Source organism: Podarcis tiliguerta (assembly GCF_965153285.1).
Source record: "Podarcis tiliguerta genome assembly, chromosome: 8".
Taxonomy (NCBI): Eukaryota; Metazoa; Chordata; class Lepidosauria; order Squamata; family Lacertidae; genus Podarcis; species Podarcis tiliguerta.
In genome coordinates this window covers 86,115,759-86,140,142 of record NC_139541.1, presented here as the reverse complement: position 1 = coordinate 86,140,142, position 24,384 = coordinate 86,115,759, and the positions used below count along the sequence as shown (strand labels likewise).

Here is a 24,384-nt window from a genome sequence, read left to right as displayed (position 1 = left end):
GGGTCAAGGTGTACTGGAACCCGTTCAGGAATATAGACCAACGCAACATTCTGGGGGAGAGAATTTGTGGCGTTTGTTTGTTCGGGTTGAACAACCCTAACAGTGGTTTGTGGTCCGTTTCAATGGAGAAATGGCGACCGTACACATAATCATGGAACTTTTTGATTCCTGCCACAATTGCAAGCGCCTCTTTGTCAATTTGAGCATAGTTGCGCTCCGTGGGCGACAACGTACGGGAATAGAAAGAGATGGGCTTTTCCGACCCATCCAGTTCCCTATGACTCAGCACCGCCCCCAGGCCGTATTGAGAGGCATCACATGCCAGGACCAGCGGCTTTGACTCATCATAATGAGCAAGGACGCTCCCGCTACTCAGCATTCTTCGCAAGGAGTCAAAAGCCTTCTGCTGCCCCTGCCCCCATCGCCACACATTCTTTTTCTGCAACAGTCTATGTAATGGTTCAGCTACCGAAGCTTTATGGGGTAAGAACGAATGATAAAAGTTAATAAGTCCCAGGAATGACTGCAACTCCGTCTTGTTCTGTGGTCGTGGTGCCTCGATGATGGCCTTACTCTTAGCATCTGTGGGGTGGATGCCTGATGCATCAATTTTAAACCCCAAGAAATCCACAGCTGGCACCCCAAAGCTGCATTTTTCCTTTTTCAGTTGCAACCCCACCTCCTTGAACTTGAGCAACACTGCACGGACACGCGCAACCAGTTCCTGTGGGTCTTTTCCAGCAATCAAAACGTCATCAAAAAATGGCAAGACCCCCGGCAGACCTCTTAACAGGCGTTCCATGAGCCCTTGAAAAATCCCTGGGGCCACACAAACTCCAAATTGTAATCTGTTAACTCTGAACGCCCCTTTATGTGTGACAATAGTCTGTGCTTCCGCTGATTGTGGGGTTACTGGCAGCTGTTGGTAGGCTTGTGCCAGGTCAATTTTGGCAAACACCTTGCCCCCAGCCAGTTTAGCCAACAGATGTGATACGACTGGAATGGGGTATGAGTTTCCCCTGAGTGCCTTATTGATAGTACATTTGTAATCTGCACAGATCCTGACTTCCCCATTTGCTTTAAGGGGCGTGACGATTGGAGTCTCCCACTTAGCAGAGTCCACGGGTGAGAGAACTCCCTGCTTGACCAATTTATCCAGCTCTGCTTCGATCTTGGGTTGCAGTGCAAATGGCACTCGCCTTGGTTTGAGTCGGATTGGGGCCACCCCAGGGTCCAACTCGAAGTCAACTGGGGGCCCTTTATAACAACCCAGTTTTCCATTAAAGAGACCAGCAAACTCTTTGCATAATGCCTCGCTCATCTCAGGGCAGGTTTGGATTGAATTAAGCCCTGATATACTCAGTCCCAGGGCGGGGAACCAGTCAGTGCCCAGGAGACTGGGGCGACTGCCCTTCGCAATCACCAGTTTGAGTACAGCCTGTTTGTCCCGGAACTGAACTCTCACGGCACACATTCCCATAACATGGATGCGGCCCGCTGAGTATGACTGCAAGGTTGCCGGGAAGGGCTCCAGAGGGGGCAACTTACCCCTGGGAAAGAATGTCCTCGCGGTCTGGTCCGACACGATAGTGAATCCAGATCCGGAGTCCACCTCCATGTCGCACTGCTGACCCTCAATCTTCACCTTGACGTGTGCCTTGCCTTGCGCTGGGAACTGCACGACCCTCCCGTTGATCTCCGTTACATAGTGGCAGTCCTTTAGAAAATGGGTTGCTGTGGGCGGTCTGCGATGCTCCAGTCTAGGTGTTCCTGTCGCTCCCAACGCCGCCGATCTACAGACCCTGGCGATGTGACCTGTCTTCCCGCACGTCCGGCACATAGCATCCCGGAAACGACAACTCTTCCGCTCATGGTTTCCGCCACAACCTGGACACCTGCCTCGGTGATCTTTGTGCACTGTGCAGGCCTGACGCACTGACTCGACCCCACGGACTGGGCTCTGGCTCGGAGTAGCCTCTAGCTCGTCCATGGCATGCGCAACTTCTATCTGTGGCTTAGGGGCCTTGCGACTGGCATCAAGCTCCTCTCTTTCATAATTCTCCGTGGCGGTGGCCTCCTTCAAGGCTGAAGCAAGGGTAACCTCTTCTTTAGCCACGATGCGTCTTCTGGCTTTCTTGCTGCTCAGACCACCGATAAACCGATCCAGGAGAGTCTCTTCCAGATTTTGGAAGTCGCAGTGCTGAGCGAGCTTCCGCAGTTCAGCTAGAAATGCAGATACAGACTCCCCAGCACGCTGCTGCCTCTCATGAAACTCCATCCGCCGGGCCATCTTGGTCTCAGTAGGCGCCAAATGGCTTGTTAGGCAGGCAAGAATATCTTTGAGAGATGTCTCACTTAGCTTCGCTGGAGCAAGCAATGCCTTGGCCAGCTTGAAGGTCTCAGGCCCACAGTAGCTCAGGAATGTGGCCCTTCTTTTGCTGGCATCGGTGATCCCTTGAGCCACTGCGAAGAACTCGAAGCGTTCGACGTAGTCTTCCCACGTGTGGGGCTCTGATGGCTGGAAGGGCTCCAATACCCTTGGACTCTCCATTGTCCTGTGGCAGGGTCGTCTTCTCAGCTGGCCAGTGAGTCTTGTTCTTAGCTGCAATCCGGACTCTGAGGCAGGGCTGCGTTTAACCGCTCCTCAGCATTCCGGATCCCACCTTCGTCGCCAGTTGTTGTGACGTGGGGTTTGTGATTTCAGCTCTCTTGACATAATCTGCTGGAGACAGTTCTCTAGTAACACTTCTTTATTACAGCAAACAAGACTGAAGACTGAGGAGGGGAAAGCTACATTTATAGGGACAGGGGACTAGCTAGAAAGGATACATTTTGGAGGGAACAATATCAGGCAATCACAGTCCTGCCTTTTGGAGGAAACCAATAAGACAGAGGATCCAAATACAGCAGTTTAAATGAACCAATAGTAGCTGTACCCCCTGAAACCAAAAGGCAGTTACTTTACCCTAATGCAAATATAGACAATAATAATACAGATATAAAATCCTTTGACTCAATACACAACAGGGGATGTATCTAAGTACCGTGCCTAGTGAGGGGACTGGGGCCAGTTTGGAAAACTACAATGATGGCGTGAGGCAGAGAGACACAGCCTGTTCCATCTTGGGAAATCAAAATGTCATTGCAATATGCTGGAACAATATGTGTGTTGGACTTCTTGGTGGCTGTTTGACCTATGTGAAATCGCAGGCAGCAATCCTGCAGGTGTGGCACGCTCTCTCTTGCTGCTAAATTATGGGATCGACAAGGCACACAGTTAACGGGGACAGTTTGCAAAGTCATATTGGCAAGAGGTTTGTTTTTATATGAGCGGATTTTCAACAGAAAGGTTGCATCAAGATTAAAGGTGGGTGAGGGATGCAGGCTGGCATTTTGACGGCAACAGCACCATGTGCAAAAGTTTTCATGCAGAAGAACCACAGCAAAACATTGTCCAGAAGCACTCTGAAACCCTGAAGAGCAACTTCCAGTCAGCGTAGACAACACTAAGCTAGCTGGAAGAAAGCCCTATATTTGAAAAGAGTTTCCTGCCTGTGTGTCTGTGGTGCCGTTTCAACTTTGAGGAATGCCTGTTTCTCACTCCGGCTAATCAAACCATATATTTCCTCTAGCTTGGATGGAGCTTGGATGCTCAATTTTGGAAAAGGAGATGCCTCCGATCTACCTAGAGACCACAGCTTTTGGCGTCGGTTCTGTGCTCCCTGATCCCAGGCAGTTATGGACACCTGTGTGGGAAAGAGACTGAACTCTGTGTACACTTAGAGCCACTGTCCTGTTTACTGTTGCTCCCCACAAACTCTGGATAACAGATCCCTGACTGGAGCACCCTGGCCAGCCCGTTTGCAAGGTGCATGCCCTCAGCTACGTGCCAAAAGAGAAGCCAAGCAAACCTCTGCGTACACCGATACGTGTTTGCCAAGTCTATTGGCAGGGGACGCCACAGACGACCCAAGGGAAGCTGCCGCTGAGCTTGCTTTGGTGCCGCAATAATTCTGCAAGGGCCATCAGGGAAGCACAGTGTTTGTTTTAGCTGCAGTGAGAATATTTGCAATATTTGAAAAAGTCACAAGGGCTGATAAGGCAGGACACAGAGAGGGGGGCATCTTCTGGCCTGAGCATAAAAGGGAAGGAGGCTGGCATTGTTCCCAACCATTCCCGTAGCCTTTTGGGAGGAAAAGAGAGCCAGGTGGAGCTTAATTTTGTTAGGTGTTAATTCTTTTTTTCCAGGGCTAATCATAAGGACAAAAGTACCTTTGAGAATGGGCAAAGTATCTTTTTTCTTTCTTTCTCACTAAGGATTAGGGGGAAGGCATTCCCATTTATGGTTAATAATAATAATACAATAATAATTTATACCCCGCCCATCTGGCTGGGTTTCCCCAGCCACTCTGGGAGGCTTCCAACAGAAGACTAAAATACAATAACCTATTAAACATTAAAAGCTTCCCTAAACAGGGCTGCCTTCAGATGTCTTCTAAAAGTCTGGTAGTTGTTTTTCTTTTTGACATCTGGTAGGAGGGCGTTCCACAGGGCAGGTGCCACTACAAAGAAGGCCCTCTGCCTTGTTCCCTGTAATTTGGCTTCTTGCAGCGAGGGAACCGCCAGAAGGCCCTCGGCGCTGGACCTCAGTGTCCAGGCAGAAAAATGGGGGTGGAGATGCTCCTTCAGGTCTACTGGACCGAGGCCGTTTAGGGCTTTAAAGGTCAGCGCCAACACTTTGAATTGTGCTCATAAAAGTTCTGCTAACAAAAGGCCTGCCCCCCCCCCTCAACAAAAATCCTGGCTAGGGCATCTGTCAGGGGTTCTTCAGCTGTGATTCCTTCACTGCAGGGCGTTGGACCAAATGACCATTTGGGTTCCCTTTTCAACTCCACAGTTCTATGCTTCTATGGTTCCCCCTCATTTTCTTTTCTTTTAACAGCCTCTGCTCAGACAGTGATTCTCCTGCCTCTTGCGAATTTTGGCTAAATTGCTTCCTTTGCAACAAAACCCACTTGGACTTTTCCTTCTAACAAAAGGACTGAGTCCCTCTCTTTCTTTCTTTCTTTCTTTCTTTCTTTCTTTCTTTCTTTCTTGGGTGCCAGTTTGAAATGCCATCCCTCCCGCCCTCAATGCAGCACCTCAGAGTAGTATTTGTTAATTGTGACACACAGAAGAAGTGTGTGTGTGTGTGTGTGTGTGTGTGGAATCTGGCTTTGCAGCTCTCTTTCTAAACCTGACATTTCTTTTTCTGCTCTTCTTCCTGCCTTGATTGCCATTTTTGCTGTGCTTTGCAGAGTTCTGCTCAGAGGGATATTGTCTAGTTGGCAGAGGCTCAGAGAAGGGCGACCAGAATGATCATAGTGGGGGTGGAGTGGAGAATCGTAGAGTTGGAAGGGACCCTGAGAATCATCTAGTTCTTTTTATATATATATATATATATTGTTAATTTTCAACATATCATTTTCAACAGTAATTAAACATATTTTAACATCTTATACAATTTTTTCACTTCCATCAATCTCATCTGAAAATTTTCCAATCTGGACTGCGTGAGCCTGTTACTGATCTCCTTTTATATCACTGATGGTGCACAGTAGGTGATGCGGAAAATTCTAAGCAGACTTTAAGATAATACTAATTAATGGGTTCCCTGGGCAATAAGCCTTCCTGTGTTTATTTGCTTAGAAGCAGATCTGTCGTTATGAACTTGGCTACCTAAGCGATAAACTAAAAGAGAAGGAAACTTGGATGAGGAAGGTTGCTCTTGGATTTTATCTCTCTGCAATAAATAGGCCTTTGCTCTTGCCCTCAGTGTTTTTATTTCTTAGCGTGGTGATGCTTAGGTAAATGCACTCTGCACATGCCCAGAGTCCTTTCTCGCGGCTCTCCCACCCCTGGGCTAAGCCTGTCAGAAATTGGATTTGACCCCTTTGTCTTTTCTTCAGATAGATGTTGATGTTCCCCCTTCCTCCAGATCTGCAACGGCTAATTTCTCTCTTTTCCTTTCGTTCTCTAAAATTTAACTGTGCTCCTTCTCAGACAGAGTTGGCGGGCAGATCCTGAACTCGCTCCACGAACCGAAGGGGCCGCCATGTGGCATTCATTGTTTCCCGAGCCGTCTGCAAACTCTCGGACAGGGCTGACGCATCTTCCGCCACAGAGATAGTCAGCTGAAGCCATCACACCAAAACTCTGGGCTGGCGATGCAGAGAATTGGCTGGAGGCAGGAAATGCCCCTTGGTGATTGCCACGGATGTGCCACGCTCCGTGGAGAGCGGCCGGTGCCAGAGATGGCTGCTTGCGACCTTTCCACGGTGTCCGTGGAGAAACGCATCAGGTGAGCTCTGGGAAAAGTCTCCTGGTTTTTGGTTAGCACACTGGGCTAGGCCTTTGGGTGAAGACCCAGAGCCCCTCAAAAGAGGTTCCCTTGCCCACCTGTGAGCAACCTTAACATTTATTTATTTATAATAATAAATAATTTTTTATTTATACCCCGCCCTTCCCGGTTCAGAAAACGGGGCTCTGGGCAGCTAACAACAAATTTAAAACACTTAATTGATGCAACAAAAAACAGCATGAAGCGTGAATAACAATAAATTCAGAATTCAGAAATCAATTTAGGGGGGAAATCAATCCAATAAACATTAGATGATCACCAGGGCTAGCTGGCTAAGTTAGTCCTATTTGGGCCACCAAGGAGACCAGGGGAGAATTAGATGTGGGGTCTCAGAGCGGGTCGTCTTCATAAAAGAGGAGGGGGAGGGAAGAGAAGGGAAATAAAAGATCAGGCTGAATTTAAATTGAAAGCCAGGTGGAATAGCTCTGTCTTACAGGCCCTGCGGAAGGAGGGTAAATCCTGCAGGGCCCTGGTCTCATGGGACAGAGCATTCCACCAGGTCGGAGCCATCACTGAGAAGGCCCTGGCCCTGGTGGAGGGTAATCTGACTTCCTTAGGGCCTCTAAACTATGGTTGTTCATGAACCTTAAGGTCCTCTGCGGGGCAGACCAGTATTTCTGTACCACCGTATTGTAAAGTGTTTCAAGGAGGGAGTGCGAAATGCAAAATGGAGTTTCGAGATAATAAAAGAATACAGGCCACCTGTGCCTTCAAAGCACAATGCCACATTCAAAGCACAATGATACCACTTTGAACAGTCGTGGGAATGGTGGCTGGGAATATTGGGAAGTGTAGTTTGTTCAGGATGCTGAGCATTGTAAGGAGAGCCCCTCCCAGAACTACCATTCCCAGAGTTCCCCATGGAGAGGGGTTTATTGCTAAGCCACTCTGGGAAGGGAATAGGGCATCTCGTAAGAACTCTCAGCATCCTGAACAAACTGCAGCAAAACCAAGATACCTATAGCTCCGCTCACGAATTACGAAAAGGAATGAAAGTTTACAACTCCTCCCATTTTTATTTTCTCCACCTCTCTCTCTCCCCCAAATTCATACTACCCCTAATAATAATGTCTCAAACGAAATGTAGCTGAACTGTATGAAGGAATCTACGTCTTGAAAGCAGAGACGCTGAATGTACTTCTGTTACTCAGGAAAAAATCTTTGAATTAAAATATTATTTAAAAACAAAATACAGCTCCCAGATTCCTTTGGGGGAAGCAACGGCAGTTTAAAGTGCTATTGTAGTGCCTTAAATATAACGTGCAGGTGGGGATACGGGTAATCACTCAGGAGACTGATCAATCAACATTTAAATGGCTGCAAAGGCCTGTTGCCACACAAAAATGTTTTTAAAAGTACATAGTAATTGAAATAACATTTAGAGGTGTTTTTTTTAAAAAAATTAAGCTATTTATAGGGTGAGTCCTTTAAAAGAGGCCCCGTGGATACAGAGTATACAGGGTGAGTCTCTTTTAAAAGACTCGCTCTGTATAAATGTTTTTAAATTCAAGATGGGAGTTTTGGCAGGTGGTTGGTGGGCTGGTCCTTCTTTCCAGAGTCTGCCTTGGTTTTGTGCATTGACGGATCGATTCCTCTCCCCGTACCAGAGAGGAGCAGGCATGGCAACTCCAGAAAGCCTTCCAAGACTTGCTCTTCCGCTTCCAGGACTGGCTGTGGGCGGCCGAGCTGATGGCCGCCTCCCCAAACTCCTCTCAGGTGTCCTATGCCAATTCCAAGAAAGAGCTGCAAAGGTTCAAGGTAAGGAGGGACCTCCTGAGGGCCGGGTTGTCTGATCCTAGCTTTGCATACACACCATGCCCTTTAAAGCACACTGCTTCCCCCCAAAGAACACTGGGAATTTTGTTGTTGTTTAGTTGTTTCCGCCTCTTCGTGACCCCCTGGACCAGAGCACACCAGGCCCTCCTGTCTTGCACTGCCTCCCGCAGTTTGGTCAAACTCATGCTGGTCGCTTCGAGAACACTGTCGCATCACCTTGTCCTCTGTCGTCCCCTTCTCCTTGTGCCCTCCATCTTTCCCAACATCAGGGTCTTTTCCAGGGAGTCTTCTCTTCTCATGAGGTAGTCAAAGTCTTGGAGCCTCAGCTTCAGGATCTGTCCTTCCAGTGAGCACTCAGGGCTGATTTCCTTCAGAATGGAGAGGTTTGATCTTCTTGCAGTCCATGGGACTCTCCAGAGTCTCCTCCAGCACCATAACTCAAAAGCATCAAGTCTTCAGCGACCAGCCTTCTTTATGGTCCAGCTCTCACTTCCGTACTGGGAAAACCAATACGGACCTTTGTCAGCAAGGTGGTGTCTCTGCTTTTTAAGATTGCTTTTCTCCCAAGAAACAGGCGTCTTTTCATTTCGTGGCTGCTGTCACCATCTGCAGTGATCATGGAGCCCAAGAAAGTAAAATCTCTCACTGCCTCCATTTCCTCCCCTTCTATTTGCCAGGAGGTGATGGGACCAGTGGCCATGATCTTCGTTTTTTTGATGTTGAGCTTCAGACCATATTTTGCACTCTCCTCTTTCACCCTCATTAAAAGGTTCTTTAATTCCTCCTCACTTTCTGCCATCAAGGTTATGTCATCTGCATATCTGAGGTTGTTGATATTTCTTCCAGCAATCTTAATTCCGGCTAGGGATTCATCCAGCCCAGCCTTTCGCATGATGAATTCTGCATATAAGTTAAATAAGCAGGGAGACAATATACAGCCTTGCCGTACTCCTTTCCCAATTTTGAACCAATCAGTTGTTCCATATCCAGTTCTAACTGTAGCTTCTTGTCCCACATAGAGATTTCTCAGGAGACAGATGAGGTGATCAGGCACTCCCATTTCTTTGAGAACTTGCCATAGTGCACTGTGGTCGACACAGTCAAAGGCTTTTGCATATTAAAGCACACTGCTTCCCCCCAAAGAATGCTGTAAATATTAGCACTGTGAATTGCAGTTCCTGGGAGTATTCAGGGGAATCCGTGTGTTTTAAGTGTACTCTGTGTTTTACGCCAGGTGCTCATTTGATAGCTTGGGATTCGCCAGCCCTTTTATCTTAAAGGAGCAGCGAGGGGCCAAAAATAACAAATGAGCGAACAAATGAGGCATTTAGGAAGGATGGGCCACCTTTCTGAGGGGAGCCAGCGGGGGAGAGAATGCGCCTTTGTTCTCTTCCCCACCGACACTTTTGTGCGAATTAACAACTTTTGAAGCCGCAGCAATCCAGGTCACCTTGTGTGCGTGTTTCTGCATGAGAGAGAGAGGAACGGAAAGATGAGAACGGCTCGCTCAGAAATTCATAGCGCTCAAAGCAAGGCATCTGGACTGCCAGCCAGCAGGTTGAATTGCAAAAAATGGAGACGGTTCTGGGACTCGCTTAATTTTGCGGTGGTGCGTTAATTGACATTTCAGCATCACTTATGACGAACACAGTTTGCACGGAAATGTTGCAGGCGCTGTGACGTCTGCTGCTTACACGTCTCTCCCCCTCTTTCTGTTTGCCCAGTATAGGCAATTTATAAAGCACCTATTATTTACTTATTTGTTTTATATCCCGCCCTTTTCTCCAAGGCGCCCACCCTCTGCATTTCATCTCCACAACATTAAGTCAGTGCTCATTGGGTCAGTGTGCGTCACCAGAAGGTTGGTGGCTCAAGCCCAGCCAGGGATGGCTGTGGGCAAGATGCCTGCGTTTCAGGGGGTTGGACTAGATGGCCTTTGGGGCGTCCCTTCCAACTCTACAATTCTGTGATTCTAGCTGAGAGGCAGCGAGTGGCCCAAGGTCACCAGCGGTGAGCTAAGCTTCATGGCCGAGTGGGGATGTGAACCCTGGTTTCCAAGGTGCTAGTCAACCACTACATCACAATGGCTTTCATCACAGAACCCAGAGATCTGGAATAAATACAGGCCCCGCCCTCGGGCTTCACAGTTGAACTACAACTGTTCTCCAGCCCTGGCCATACATGCTGGGGTTCTTGGGAGTTGTAGCTCAGGCAATATTTGGAGGGCCTACTGTTCTCTCGCACCTGCTTCACGGTGAGTAAATGTCTGGGGATGGGAGGGTGCACAGCTGTCAGACAAGGACATTTATTATAATAATAATTTATTATTTATACCCCTCCCACCTGGCTGAGTTTCCCCAGCCACTCTGGGCAGCTCCCTATCAAGTGTTAAAAACAAGACAGCATTAAATATTAAAAAAGTCCCTGAACAGGGCTGCCCTCAGATGTCTTCTAAATGGCAGGTAATTGTTTATCTCTTTGACATATGATGGGAGGGCATTCCACAGGGTGGGCACCACCACCGAAAAGACCCTCCTGGTTCCCTGTAACGTGGCTTCTCGCAGGGAGGGAACTGCCAGAAGGCCCTCGGAGCTGGACCTCAGTGTGCGGGCTGAACGATGGGGCTGGAGATGCTCCTTCAGATATACTGGACCAAGCAGCCTTGGACCACTTTGTAGGGAGGTGGGGGCAAAGACTGCTCTAGTCTCAATTCTCTCTGTTAACGGAGAAATCTGAGGGCTCCCTTGGACAAAAAAACAAGGACACCAGCCAGGAATACCAGAGCGAAACAGCAGCCAGTAGGCTTGGTCTTGATTGAAGACTGTCGCGACAGGACTCCCACCTGCCATAAGGTGGAACAAGGTGGAAGCCCCGAACAAAAGAGAACCCAAACTTTTATTAGCTGCTAATCCCCATGTTACACCCCCCCAAACTACCATCACGGTTACATCATGAAAGGGGAGGTCTGGTGGCAATAATCTGAGCATCCTGGACCCTGCCCCATGGTTCCCCTTGCCCTCCACCAAACACCCATCAAGTGGAACAAAAGAGATATTGACATTTACCTGTTTCCCAGCCAAGTGAATCACACCCTTTCGTCTTCATCTGGGTTTGTTATTTCTGGCATGGCTACCTGTCTGGCACTCAGGTATCAGGATGTGAATTCAGTGAATTCTTACATTTGGTATCGTGCAGCAGAGGCCCATTGAAAAGAAAGGAATAAACTGTGGTGAAGTGCTTTGTGGGGACAAATCACAAAAGTCACAAAAGTGATTGTGCTGATTTTGGTAGTGGGCTGCATGTGCATGATATCTGCTGGAGGGGCAACCCCCACCACCACCTATACATAAATTCCTGCAACATCGCCTCTGGCATTTTTCATGGCTCCTTTTCAGGTGCTACAAAGACAAGTGTCAGACAAGCTGCTGCCTCTGGAATCCTTAAACAGGCGATACCATCAGCTGGTGAGGAGCGGGACCATCGGCCCACAGCAGCTCCGGCCCACGGTGCAAGAGGTCAACCAGCGCTGGGACGACCTGCAGGCTCGGACGGCTGCCATTTGCAAGAGGCTAAAGGTGGGTCCTGGTGGACGCTGGACCTTGGAGGTCCACAGTCCCTCCTGGATAACTGAAATACACTCAGAGTCGAGAGTGGATTTCATGCTCTTTCTTCAGCTTATAGTGATGAGGAGGAATGGAAGTTCCCCCAAAATGTCTGCCTTATATACATTATTTACACAATGGGCCCCACGTGATTGGCTAATTCAGGGATTCTCCTGTAGGCCAATCAGGTTGCGGATTCACTTCCACCAGGAATTGGATTGGGTGGCTCCTGCGGACCAATTGGACTGCTGCATTTTGGATCCTATTCAACTCAGTACATAACAGTAACCTTTTGAGGGCCATATGCCAGTGGTCTGTGGAGCAGCGAACCTGAATTTTAACTTTATACACTGGGCTGGTTCAGGAACACAGGAAACTGTCAGATCTTTGCTCCATCTAACTCAGGACTGTGTACACTGACTGGCAGCGACTCTGCAGGATTCTAGGCAGCCCTGTCTGGAGACGCCATGGACTGAACCTTCCGCTTACAAGGCAGACACCCGACTGCTGAGCTATGGCTCTCCTATGCACACCTGTCTCTCTCCTCCCTCCATTGCCAGAACTCAAGGATATATTCCACCCAAGGAAATCAGGACCAATGAGGGCTGTGTCTTGGGAAGGGTCCTGGGGGCCACATAGAGAGGTCTCGAGGGCCACATTCAAACCCTGGGACTGTGGCTCTGCAAAGGCGGCCTAGGACCCACATACCTACGGGACGGCCTCTCCTGGCATGTCCCACAGATGACCTTACAGTCTTCAGATAAAAACATCTGGAGATCCCGGGCCACAGGGAGGTTAGGCTGGCCTCAACCAGAGCCAGGGCCTTTTCAGCTGTGGCCCCGATCTGGTGGAACGCTCTGTCACAAGAGACCGGAGCCCTGCGGGACTTGACATCTTTCCGCAGGGCCTGCAAGACAGAGCTGTTCCACCTGGCCTTTGGTTTGGACTCAGTCTGACCCTTATGTTTCCCTCCCCTTGTGGTTTTGATCTATGGGCTACAATTAAAATGAGGCTGCATTTTAAGTGGCATTTAAACCTGTATTTTAAATTGCGTGTGGTCCCCCCCCCCCATTATGTTTATATTGTAATTTTACTAGTATTAGCCGCCCTGAGCCTGGCTCTGGCCGGGGAGGGCGGGGTATAAATAAAATTTATTATTATTATGACCCAGTGCTTTGGATCATGCATCATACGATTCCACAGGTAAAACCTAGGCCATTTTTGAATAGCTGCTTCAGGGCAGATGTTCCTCCTACAATATTGTCCAGGTATCTCTTAGCTCTGCAAATAAAGGGCAGTGTTTGACATGTTCTTTCCCTTCCTTCCTCCTGCCAGCATTTTGTGAACCAGTGGGAAAAGTTTGAGCTGGAGAAAGAGACCATCCGGGTGTGGCTGGTGGAGCTGGATCTCCGACTCACAGACGTGGAGCACTTCTCCGGGGGGACGTCACTGGAGAAAATGATACAGCTGCAGGTAGGGAAAAAGCTGAGGAAGGGGGGGAATCAAGAGTTTGCAGTCTTGCAGTTTTCCCACAAGGCTACACGTTTCCCCAGGGATTCACCAAACGATTCTGGAGTCTGGTATCTCAGCTCAGGACCTGGCATCTTGAGCAGGTGGACATTTGCTGAGGAAAACATTTCTGGACACCTCAATGTTCTTGCAAATGAAAATTTAAAAAATCCACGCATGGATAGTGTCCCGCAAAAGCTCAGAAATTTATCTTATTTCATAATAATTGCAGTGCTATTTGTTTTTTTTAAGTGCTGGTACTCGCCATGAAGTTGTTACAGGAAGTGCCACGATTTTAACATTTTTGGGAGGGAAGGTGTCGGTACTGCATACTTTTGAATACCCCCAGAAAAAAGCACTGACTAAAAATATATTGCTTGATTTATTTCTTTTTTTTTCCAAAAAAAATTATTGGTTTTTCAAATTTATAATAAACAACATAAAAGACATAAATTTTGCTTGATTTCTTTAAAAAGTAAAACAGTTTACAAATAGAAAAAAACCCATGGAATTATCAGTATAAACAGTTGAAAACAGCAAGAAGAACTACCGACGAAAGAAGAATGGAGGATGAAATTGATGGACTATGCAGAATTAGATAAATTAACAGGAAGGATTCGAAACCTGCGGGACCAGCGATTCTCAGAAGACTGGAGTAAATTTACAGACTATTTGAAAAGCAATTGTGATGAACAGATTATGCTAGTAGGTTTGCAAGAAGTTTTGTAAGGTGAATTATTTGAAATATTGCAAAAAAGATAATGAGGAGAATTATTAGTTAAGGACAATTAAACATAATATGAAATTAAGAAATAAGTGATAAAGAACGGGAAATCATCAGAGGTGTTGACGGAAGTCTAAAAATATTGTATAAGATGAGAAGGCATGTTGTATGACTGTTGGAACTGATATGTTAAAAATTTAATAAAAATGTATAAAAAAGAAAAAGAAAACAGCAAGTTAAAATACTGTATTTTAAAAAAATTAAAATCGGCAGTAAGCTTAAAACAGATCGAAATATAAATCTAAAGCCATCCAGGTTGATGGCAGTCACTTCCTCCTATCATCCCTGAGCACTGGTCCTACTAGCTAGGGACGATGATGGGACTTGCAGTCCAAAACCAGCTGAGGGCTAAGCCCTTTGCCTCTCTCTTTCCTGACGTCCAGGCATTCCAGCAAGACGTGCAGGCCAATGCCGACCGCGTGGACCACCTGCTGGTGCACGGGGAAGCTCTGATCCAGAAGAGCCAGCCTGAGGACGCGGAGGTCTTGGAGGAAGAGTTGCAGGAGCTGAGCTGCTTCTGCCAGGAGGTCTTCCGCAGAGTCTTCCGCTTCCAGGGGCGACTGGTCAGCATGCGGCTGGTGAGTACCGGTGACTAGGACCTGAGAAACAGTTTCTATCCAAATGCGATTTTGATTTTAAACGCTGTGTAAGGAGTCTCTATGGAAGTATATTCTATTTAAAAATGGTGTATCAGAGTTTTTAGGGGGCTAACCAGGTTGGGATAGCTGGGATAGCAGGCTTGTTGGTTTTTGAATGTCTGATGTAGATTTTTTCCAATTTCATTGTTCTGTATGGGACAATGACAATAAAGAGGTATCGTATCGTATCATATCGAATTGCACGACAGAAGCACAGAAACCGCTACGAGGGTGCAGAATCCAGCCCCTTGCAAGTGAAGGGCGTTGCTCAAGGGCAGAGCATATTTGCAGAGCATATTGCCAGGAACCCACGGCACTATATCTTGAAAGCACATGCAAAGCTCATTCTTCCCCTCAAAGAATCCTGGGCTAAGCTGGGAATTGTACCTCTGTGACGGGAAAACGACAGCGCTCAGAATTCCTCTGGGGAAAGGATGTGTTGCAAATGGGCATTGAAGGTGCAGTGAGTCTACTGCCTGAGATTTCTTTTAAGTGGACGATAACTCTTCCATGTCTGCAGATCGCCCTCTTTCTCTCCTGATCATATTACCTTGCCCCCAGGTCTTTGAGGACGAGTGGCTGTCGGACCTGGACAGCGATTTGGAGTCTGAGTCCCTTGCGGAAGAATCCCTGGATGGGCCGCCCCAGCCTCCTGCTGCCCCCATGCGCCAGTCGACCCCAAAGAACCCCTCTCTGCACCGCCAGCAGCCAGCTCCCACTGTGGAGGCAAACGTGGATCTGGAGTGGGATCCTTCTGTTGATATAGGGGGATCTACGTCGCATGACGAAGAGGATTCCTCATACTCCAGCGCCATCACAGGTAGGCATGGCGAGGGAGGGAGGGCCCCCCGCTTTGTGGGTATGGAGCTGGGTTGAATCATGACACAGGAACAAGGGCCCAGCTGGTACGCAGGATGAGACCATCCCTGCCCGCAGACTGTCTCGCCAGAGTGGTGCATGCTCTGGTTATCTCCCGCTTGGACTACTGCCATGCGCTCTATGTGGGGCTCCCTTTGAAGGTGACTCGGAAACTGCAACTAATCCAGAATGCGGCAGCTAGACTGGTGACTGGGAGCAGCAGTCAAGACCATATAACTCCTATCTTGAAAGACCTACATTGGCTCCCAGTACGTTTCCGAGCACAATTCAAAGTGTTGAGCTTTAAAGCCCTGAACGGCCTCGGTCCTGTATACCTGAAGGAGCTTTCCACCCCCATAGTTCTGCCCGGAAACTAAGGTCCAGCTCTGAGGGCCTTCTGGTGGTTCCCTCCCTGCGAGAAGCCAAGTTACAGGGAACCAGGCAGAGGGCCTTCTCTGTGGTGGCACCCGCCCTGTGGAACGCCCTCCCATCAGATGTCAAGGAGATAAACAACTACACAATGTTTAGACTATATCTGAAGGCAGCCCTGTCATTGGAAGCTTTTAAGTTTTGATGCTGTATTTTTGTTGGATGCCTCCCAGAGTGTCCGGGGCAACCCAGTCAGATGGGAGGGGTAGAAGAAATAATTTGTTGTTACTATTATTATTACTATCATCATCATCATCATCATCATTACCACCGTCTCCACCCCCATCATTCGTTTCAGAGTTTCTGAGCACCTACAGCCATCAAACAGGGACAGGGGTGGCGCTGTGGTCCAAACCACAGAGCCTAGGCCTTGCCGATCAGAAGGTCGGCGGTTCGAATCCCCACGACAGACGTCAAAGTGCAAGTAGATAAATAGGTACCGCTCTGACGGGAAGGTAAACAGCGTTTCCGTGCGCTGCTCTGGTTTTGCCAGAAGCGGCTCAGTCGTGCTGGCCACATGACCCGGAAGCTGTACGCCAGCTCCCTCGGCCAGTAAAGCGAGATGAGCGCCGCAACCCCAGAGTCGGCCGCGACTGGACCTAACGGTCAGGGGTCCCTTTACCTTTTACAGCCATCAAACAGCACCTTCAGCTCTATGAGTCTTTCATCGCAGAAGAGGCACTGTGGTTAGGCTGTTGGGCTAGGACAGGCATGGCCAATCTTGGCCCTCCAGCTGTTTTGGAGCTACAGTTCCCATCACCCCTGACCACTGGCCCTGTTAGCTAGGGACGATGGGAGTTGTAGTCCCAAAACATCTGGCGGGTGCCAAGCTGCAGAAGGCTCCTAAGGGCTGGAAGTTGACTTTTTAAAGAAAACAGAAGCAGATATTCTGACGTGGTCACTGATAGATTGGGCGGCAGCTGGATTCCTTTCCCCTGTTTTGTTATCCTGCAGGTCTGGGCCAGTGGGAAGAACCTCGCCGGAAGTGCAGGCCTTCTGTTTGTGCATCCCGTTCCTTGCCTTTGAGATGTGGCAGCCAAGAAGACTTTTCTGTAAGCATTTGGGAATGGCTGGGGTGGGTGGAAGAGCTCTTACTCCCAGGGCTTGGGAGGAGGAGAGAGCAGGAATATGGCTGCTTCACTTTTCTGCCTAAAATAGGTATATACAGCAACAAAAGGATGTTTTAAGCTGGCCTGCTAGATCAGCCAGTGGCCCATCTAGTCCAGCACCCTCTTCTCACAGTGGCCACGCGTGGGCTAGGACCTGGGAGAGCAGGGTTCGAATCTCCACTCAGTCACCAAGCTCACTGGGTGACCTTGGGCCAGTTCCTGCCTCGTAGCTGGGGCTGATGGGAGTTGTAGTCCAAAACATCTGGAGGGTGCCAAGCTGGGGAAGGCCATAAGGGCCAACCAGATGTCTCTTCTGGGAAACCCGCAAGCGGGACCCGAGTGCGAGAGCATCTCCCCCCTCTGAATGTGGAGGGTGAGCAATAGCCATCCTGGCTAGGGGCCGTTGATAAGACTTCTCCTCCAGGAATTTGCCCAATTGTCTTTTAAAGCCATCTAAACTCATGGCCATCCCTGTCTCCTGTGGGAGAGAGTTCCACAGATTAACCGTGTTCACCCCGTGCCACGTAACCCCTCCTCCCTACCCCATCTTTCCCCTCCTTTCTTACAGGTGCAAAATGGCTTCCAAGTGGAGTGGGATCAATTCAGTTCCTCCGTCACAGACCAGGAAATAAAAAGGTGCAGTTCTGGTAAGTCCTTGCATTTGATCTCCCAGGGTCTTCTTAGAGGAGATGCTGGTTTAATAAGCTGAATCATCCCTTTGGGTGTGCCTGGAACTTATTTGTAAAAACATTTTCATGCTGTTATTTCATTAAAACAAAATCAAAACAGTTTACAACAAGAGGACATAAAACCATACAAATTGGAAAAACCATATGGAAAGTCAAAATCAGAAACCACATGATTATTTTGAAAGATGTGCTCTTAATTGCCAGCACAGACTTGACAAAATAGATACGTTTTCAGCAGGTGTGTAAACTCTGGCACAGAAGGCTTCCTCCAGATTGCCGGCATTTGGCGAGACTGAGTCAATCACGTACTGGAAGTTTAGATTTTTGGCCACTTATAGTATATTAAAGCACTCTGGTGTAAAAACAACCACAATTGTTTCTTAATTATTGTTTTTACTGTGTTTTTAGTGGTTCTTATCTCTAAGCTGACTTGAATCCTGTCAGGGGAAAAGTCGGAGTATAATTTATTGTTGTTGTTATTAATTTATGCAGTTAGGAAAGTGATGGGGAAAATGTGCTAAAAGTGTGGATAAACGACTGGTTAAAGTCCAGGGGTCAGCAAACATTTTCAGCAGGGGGCCGGTCCACTGTCCCTCAGACCTTGTGGGGGGCCGGACTATATTTTGAAAGAAAAAAATGAATGAATTCCTATGCCCCACAAATAACCCAGAGATGCATTTTAAATAAAAGGACACATTCTACTCATGTAAAAACAAGCTGATTCCTGGACCGTCCACGGGCCAGACTGAGAAGGCGATTGGACCTCATCCGGCCCCCGGGCCTCAGTTTGCCTACCCGTGCGTTAACGGAAGACCTATAACCACCACACAAGCAACTCAGGATGGATGCTCAGTGCCGTATAACCTGCTGGCAAGCAAATGAGAAACAAATGCTCCATAAAGACCAGGCACGTCCGTTTCCTTCTTGTTTGCCAGTGCTCTGTGACCATCTACTCCGGAGACTGGAGTTCCACTTTAGAGACAGGATTTCCGCCCTGATCTGATGTTCTTGCTGCCTTCTCTGGTAGGAACGTCGCACTCATGGGAGCTCCAGGGATGTCAGCACCCCCAAAATGGGCCGCCAGAGAAAGGGAGCCCCCGCCAAGCAGAACCGATGGGATTTGACCCCCAACGGATTGAGACTTGGCTGGGCCAGAGCTGCCGGGAGAAGATGGGAGGGAAGCTGGAACAAGTAAGTTCTTCCGATGGAGCAGGACGAGAACATCTCGGGTTGTAGAGAACGTCTATATTGGGGGCAGGAATCTCCTGCTCCGTCTGGCTGTGCCTTCTCTGCACCTGGCTCCTCCAAGCTCTTGGGACGGCAACTCCCGTAACTGTGCTGGCTAAGGGCTGATGGGAGTTGTAGTCCAAAACATCTGGAGAGGGGGGCACCAGGTCGAGGAAAGAAGGTGCACACCAGTGCTTCTCAAACTCGAGTCCACTACTCCCTGGTGAGAATTCCATTCCACCTTAAGGAACAGACATGAGATTGTTGCATGTCACATGTCTGTTTACATTCCAGCACAGTGTGCTGGGAACTTCCCTTTGTGTATAGCTTTTGCTTTTGCTGTTCTCTCCATGAGAGAGAGACGACATGTTTCTTTGTTCAGATTTATGTTCAATAAATCTGTAGCTGTAGCATGACTTATGCCTCATGCCTACTTCTGTGTGCGCAGTTGTTGTTGTTGTTGTTTGTTGTTTCGTTGTGTTCGACTCTTTTTGACCCCCTGGACCAGAGCAAGCCAGGCCCACCTGTCTTCCACTGCCTCCCTCATGCTTGTAGCTTCGAGAACAATGTCCAACCATAATAATAATAATAATTTATTCTTTATACCCCGCCCATCTGGCTGGGCTTCCCCAGCCACTCTGGGTGGCTTCCAAAAAAATATTAAAATACTGTAGTACATCAAACATTAAAAGCTTCCCTAAACAGGGCTGCCTTTAGATGTCTTCTAAAAGTCTGGTAGTTGTTGTTCTCTTTGACATCTGGTGGGAGGGTGTTCCGCAGGGCGGGTGCCACCAGTGAGAAGGCCCTCTGTCTGAGTCCCTGTAACTTGGCTTCTCGCAGCGAGGGAACTGCCAGAAGGCCCTCGGCACTGGATCTCAGTGTCCTGGCTGAACAATAGGGGTGGAGACGCTCCTTCAGATATACTGGACCGAGGCCGTTTAGGGCTTTCAAGGTCAGCACCAACACTTTGCATTGTGCTCGGAAACATCCTGGGAGCCAATGTAGGTCTTTCAGGACCGGTGTTATGTGGTCTCAGTGGCCGCTCCCAGTCCCCAGTCTAGCTGCCACATTCTGGATTAGTTGTAGTTTCCAGGTCACCCACGTAGTGCGCATTGCAGTAGTCCAAGCGGGAGATAACCAGAGCATGCACCACTCTGGCGAGACAGTCTGCAGGCAGGGAGGGTCTCATCCTGCGTACCAGATGGAGCTGGTAAACAGTTGCCCTGGACACAGAATGGACCTGCGCCTCCATGGACAGCTGTGAGTCCAGAATGACTTCCAGGCTGCGCACCTGGTCCTTCAGAGGCACAGTTAACCCATTCAGGACCGGGGAGTCCTCCACACCCGCCCGCCCCCTGTCCCCCCAAAACAGTACTTCTGTCTTGTCAGGATTCAACTTCAATCTGTTAGCCGCCATCCAACCTCAAACCATTTCGTCCTCTGCCGTCCCCTTCTCTTGTGCCCTCCATCTTTCCCAACGTCAGGGTCTTTTCCAGGGAGTCTTCTCTTCTCATGAGGTGGCCAAAGTACTGGAGCCTCAGCTTCAGGATCTGTCCTTCCAGTGAGCACTCAGGGCTGATTTCCTTAAGAATGGAGAGGTTTGATCTTCTTGCAGTCCATGGGACTCTCCAGAGTCTCCTCCAGCACCAGAATTCAAAAGCGTCAATTCTTCGGCAATCAGCCTTCTTTATGGTCCAGCTCTCACTTCCATACATCACTACTGGGAAAACCAGAGCTTTAACTATACGGACCTTTGTTGGCAAGGTGATGTCTCTGCTTTTTAGAATGCTGTCTAGGTTTGTCATTGCTTTCCTCCCAAGAAGCAGGTGTCTTTTAATTTCATGACTGCTGTCACCATCTGCAGTGATCATGGAGCCCAAGAAAGTCAAATCTCTCACTGCCTCCATTTCTTCCCCTTCTATTTGCCAGGAGGTGATGGGCCCAGTGGCCTCACTCTGCTAATTGCGTGCCCTGGCTTTTGAAGTTTGGGTCGCTGATTTACGGGGCACGGGCCGATGGAAGGAGACATCCGAGCTGGGCTTGCCAGCTGGCCTCACAGCCCCTCTGCATGCCGACACTCCCATCATCCCTGACCACTCATCCCACTAGCTAGGGATGATGGGAGTTGTAGTCCAACAACAACCGGGGACTCAGGTTTGAGAAATATTGGTGTACTCTGAGGGTCAGTGGCTGTCCAGGGTTTTAGCCTTTCCCATCTTGGCCCTACCTGGAGATGGCAGGGATGGAACCCAAGGCCTTCTGCTGCTGCTGCCAGCCAGTGTAGCCAACACTGAACTAGATGGACCAATGATCTGGCTCCATGGAGGGCAGCACCTTATAATCTGACGGTCCACTCTGCAGGTCACTGGGACTTGTGGGCCTGTCTCCCTACGTGTCCTCAATCTGCAATTCCCAGTGCAATCCCAGGAAACAAGCGGGAAACGACCAAAGAGGCAGAAGTCACGGGAACGGGCGAAGAAGACAACTCGGCCAACCCCAGCCAGCAACGTTGGGCAGGTAAGCAGTTGATAGGTTGGGAACCCCGGGAAACGAATCCCTGGATCCTTGTGGCTTCGCTGCCTTGGGCTGCAACCGAGAAAGGAATGGTTGGAGATCCTGAAGCTGTAATGAATGCACTTCTGAGCATGTGCAGAGTGCTTTCTTTGGGGGGTAACACTGGACAACAGCCAGCCACTTCCACCCCTCTTGATTTAGGAGGCCCATTGAGCTTGTACTTCCTACCAGACTGTAGCCCTGGTGGCATCTCCTTGCAATAATAATAAATATTTTTATTTATACCCCGCACTCCCCAGCCAGAGCCGGGCTCAAGGCGGCTAACACCAGTAAAATTGCAGTAAAAACATAATAGGAAAAGAAAGAAAAAACAATGTAAAATACAGGTTAAAATGCAATTTAAAATGCAGCCTCATTTTAAAAGTAGCCCATAGATCAAAACCACAAGGGGAGGGAAACATAAGGGTCAGACTGAGTCCAAACCAAAGCCCAGGCAGAACAGCTCTGTCTTGCAGGCCCTGCGGAAAGATGTCAAGTCCCGCAGGGCCCTGGTCTCTTGTGACAGAGCGTTCCACCAAGTCGGGGCCAGTGCTGAAAAGGCCCTGGCCCTAGTTGAGACCAGTCTAACCACCTTGCGACCTGGGACCTCCAAAGTGTTGCCATTTGTGGCCTTAAGGTCCTCTGTGGGAACATAATCAGTGGTGCCTTGGTTCTCAAACGCCTTGGTACTCAAACAACTCGGAACCCAAACACTGCTAACCCGGAAGTAAGTGTTCTGATTTGTGAACCTTTTTCAGAAGGCAAACATGCTCTGTTTTGAGTGTTACGCTTCCTTTTTGAATATTATGCTGAGGTCTGTTTTTTGCTATTTATTTTGCGTTTTTGCTTCTGCGGCTCTTTTTTTGTTTTGTTTTTGTGACTGTGTGGAACCCAGTTCAGCTGCTGATTGATTGATTGTGTGACCGCAGTACATTGTTTATTGCTTTCATTTTATGGATCAATGGTCTCGTTAGATAGTAAAATCCATGTTCAATTGCTGCATTAGAGGGTTTTTTTAAAAGGCCTGGAACGGATTAATCTGTTTTGCATCACTTTCTATGGGAAAGCACACCTTGGTTTTGGAACGGACTTCTGGAACTTCTGAGAACCAAGGTACCACTGTAAAGGAAGGCAAACCAACCATGGCCCCCAATCTCTCTCGCCACCAACGAAAACTAATTTTCTATTTGATTATTGCCTGCTTTATCTTTTCACTCTCTGTGCCTGTTTTCATAGATCTGCAAGAAGGAACACCTCGACTCCCAGCCAGCAGAAATCGCAATCACCATTGAGCAGGGGTAAGCGAGCTTCCTTCCAATTGGACAAAGACATCTCTTTGCTGTGCGCTTCGGGATAGGGCTGGGCAGCTGTTCGGCCTTGGAGCCAAATCTGCTATGATTCTGACGGCTCCAACTCTGAGGGCTGTGGGAGGAGACCTCTGACACTGCTGTGGAAGTGACCTTTTGAGGTCCTGTAAGTCCATAAAGATGCGAGTGGCGCTGTGGTCTAAACCACTGAGCCTCTTGGGCTTCCTGATCAGAAGACTGGTGGTTCGAATCCCCACAAACAGGGTGAGCTCCAGTTGCTTGGTCCCAGCTCCTGCCAGCCTAGCAGTTTGAAAGCATACCAGTGCAAGTAGATAAACAGGTACCACTCTGGTGGGAAGGTTATCGGTATTTCCATGCGCTGCTCTGGTTCGGCAGAAGCGGCTTAGTCCTGCTGGCCACATGACCCGGAAGCTGTACGCCGGCTCCCTCGACCAATAAAGCGAGATGAGCACCGCAACCCAAGAGTCGGTCACGACTGGACCTAATGGTCAGGGGTCCCTTTACCTTTAATGTAATGTACAATAACAAGAATGTAATATAGGGACTCGGGTGGCCTAGGGCTTGCCGATCAGAAGGTTGGCAGTTCAAATCCCCACGACGGGGTGAGCTCCCGTTGTTCGGTCCCAGCTCCTGCCAACCTAGCAGTTCGAAAGCATGTCAAGTGCAAGTAGATAAATAGGTATCACTGCGGCGGGAAGGTAAACGGCATTTCTGTCCACTGTTCTGGTTCGCCAGAAGCAGCTTAGTCATGCTGGCCACATGACCCGGAAGCTTTCTGCGGACAAACGCCAGCTCCCTCAGCCTGTAGAGCAAGATGAGCGCCGCAACCCCAGAGTCATCCGCGACTGGACTTAACGGTCAGGGGTCCCTTTACCTAAGTCCATAAAGAATGCTGTATTATTTTACTGTTGTTAGCCACTCTGAGCCCGGCTTTGGCTGGGAGGGCGGACTATAAATAAAATATTATTATTTATTATTTATTATTATTCAAAGAAGTGTCCCAACAACCAGATTTACGAATCTGAACCATTTGCTTCTCCTTCCAGATCCAGCCTACAAGAGCCTTCGATCATCTCCTGCCTCCGAACCCAAAAGCCCCCCAGACTCCCTGCCATATGGAACAGGACGGTGATGCTCCTCAGCGCCATCCTGCTGATGCTGCTGCTGCTCCTGGCCAGCCCCTTTCCTCTGTACCCGTCGGAGCTCTCGTCGGAGCTCTCCTGCCTCCAGCAAAACCGCTACGCCAGATCCTTCCACCTCATGCTCACCTACAGTGCGCCACCACCCACTTAGAAGGCAGGGAGCACTGGTGCGGTGTGGACTCTTCATAACGCGTGGAGAGAAGAAAGTTGTCTCTGGGAGTTCCACAGGCTCTTCCTCCAGCGGGTTCCAGAATCTGTTCCTGCAGTGCAGTGCCCAGCTGTATCTGGTCGGAGACGGGCTGTAGCACCTGGTGAAAAGGAGAGAGATACACCCCCCCCC

The 24,384-nt window shown here is 48.9% G+C and overlaps 1 protein-coding gene across 1 annotated transcript in view; it reads left to right on the top strand.

The window, feature by feature from the left end:
* The window catches only part of SYNE4 (spectrin repeat containing nuclear envelope family member 4), a 27,755-nt gene extending 3,371 nt beyond the window's left edge, over positions 1 to 24,384 (top strand). The window contains exons 2-13 of the mRNA XM_083455328.1: positions 6,043 to 6,340; positions 8,008 to 8,158; positions 11,572 to 11,751; positions 13,114 to 13,251; positions 14,455 to 14,649; positions 15,271 to 15,529; positions 16,951 to 17,048; positions 17,674 to 17,752; positions 18,822 to 18,985; positions 21,383 to 21,538; positions 22,811 to 22,872; positions 23,949 to 24,384. Of these exons, the coding sequence (XP_083311454.1) occupies positions 6,207 to 6,340; positions 8,008 to 8,158; positions 11,572 to 11,751; positions 13,114 to 13,251; positions 14,455 to 14,649; positions 15,271 to 15,529; positions 16,951 to 17,048; positions 17,674 to 17,752; positions 18,822 to 18,985; positions 21,383 to 21,538; positions 22,811 to 22,872; positions 23,949 to 24,195 (1,863 nt within the window). The 5' untranslated portion in view covers positions 6,043 to 6,206 and the 3' untranslated portion in view covers positions 24,196 to 24,384. The remainder of the gene's footprint in view (positions 1 to 6,042; positions 6,341 to 8,007; positions 8,159 to 11,571; positions 11,752 to 13,113; positions 13,252 to 14,454; positions 14,650 to 15,270; positions 15,530 to 16,950; positions 17,049 to 17,673; positions 17,753 to 18,821; positions 18,986 to 21,382; positions 21,539 to 22,810; positions 22,873 to 23,948) is intronic.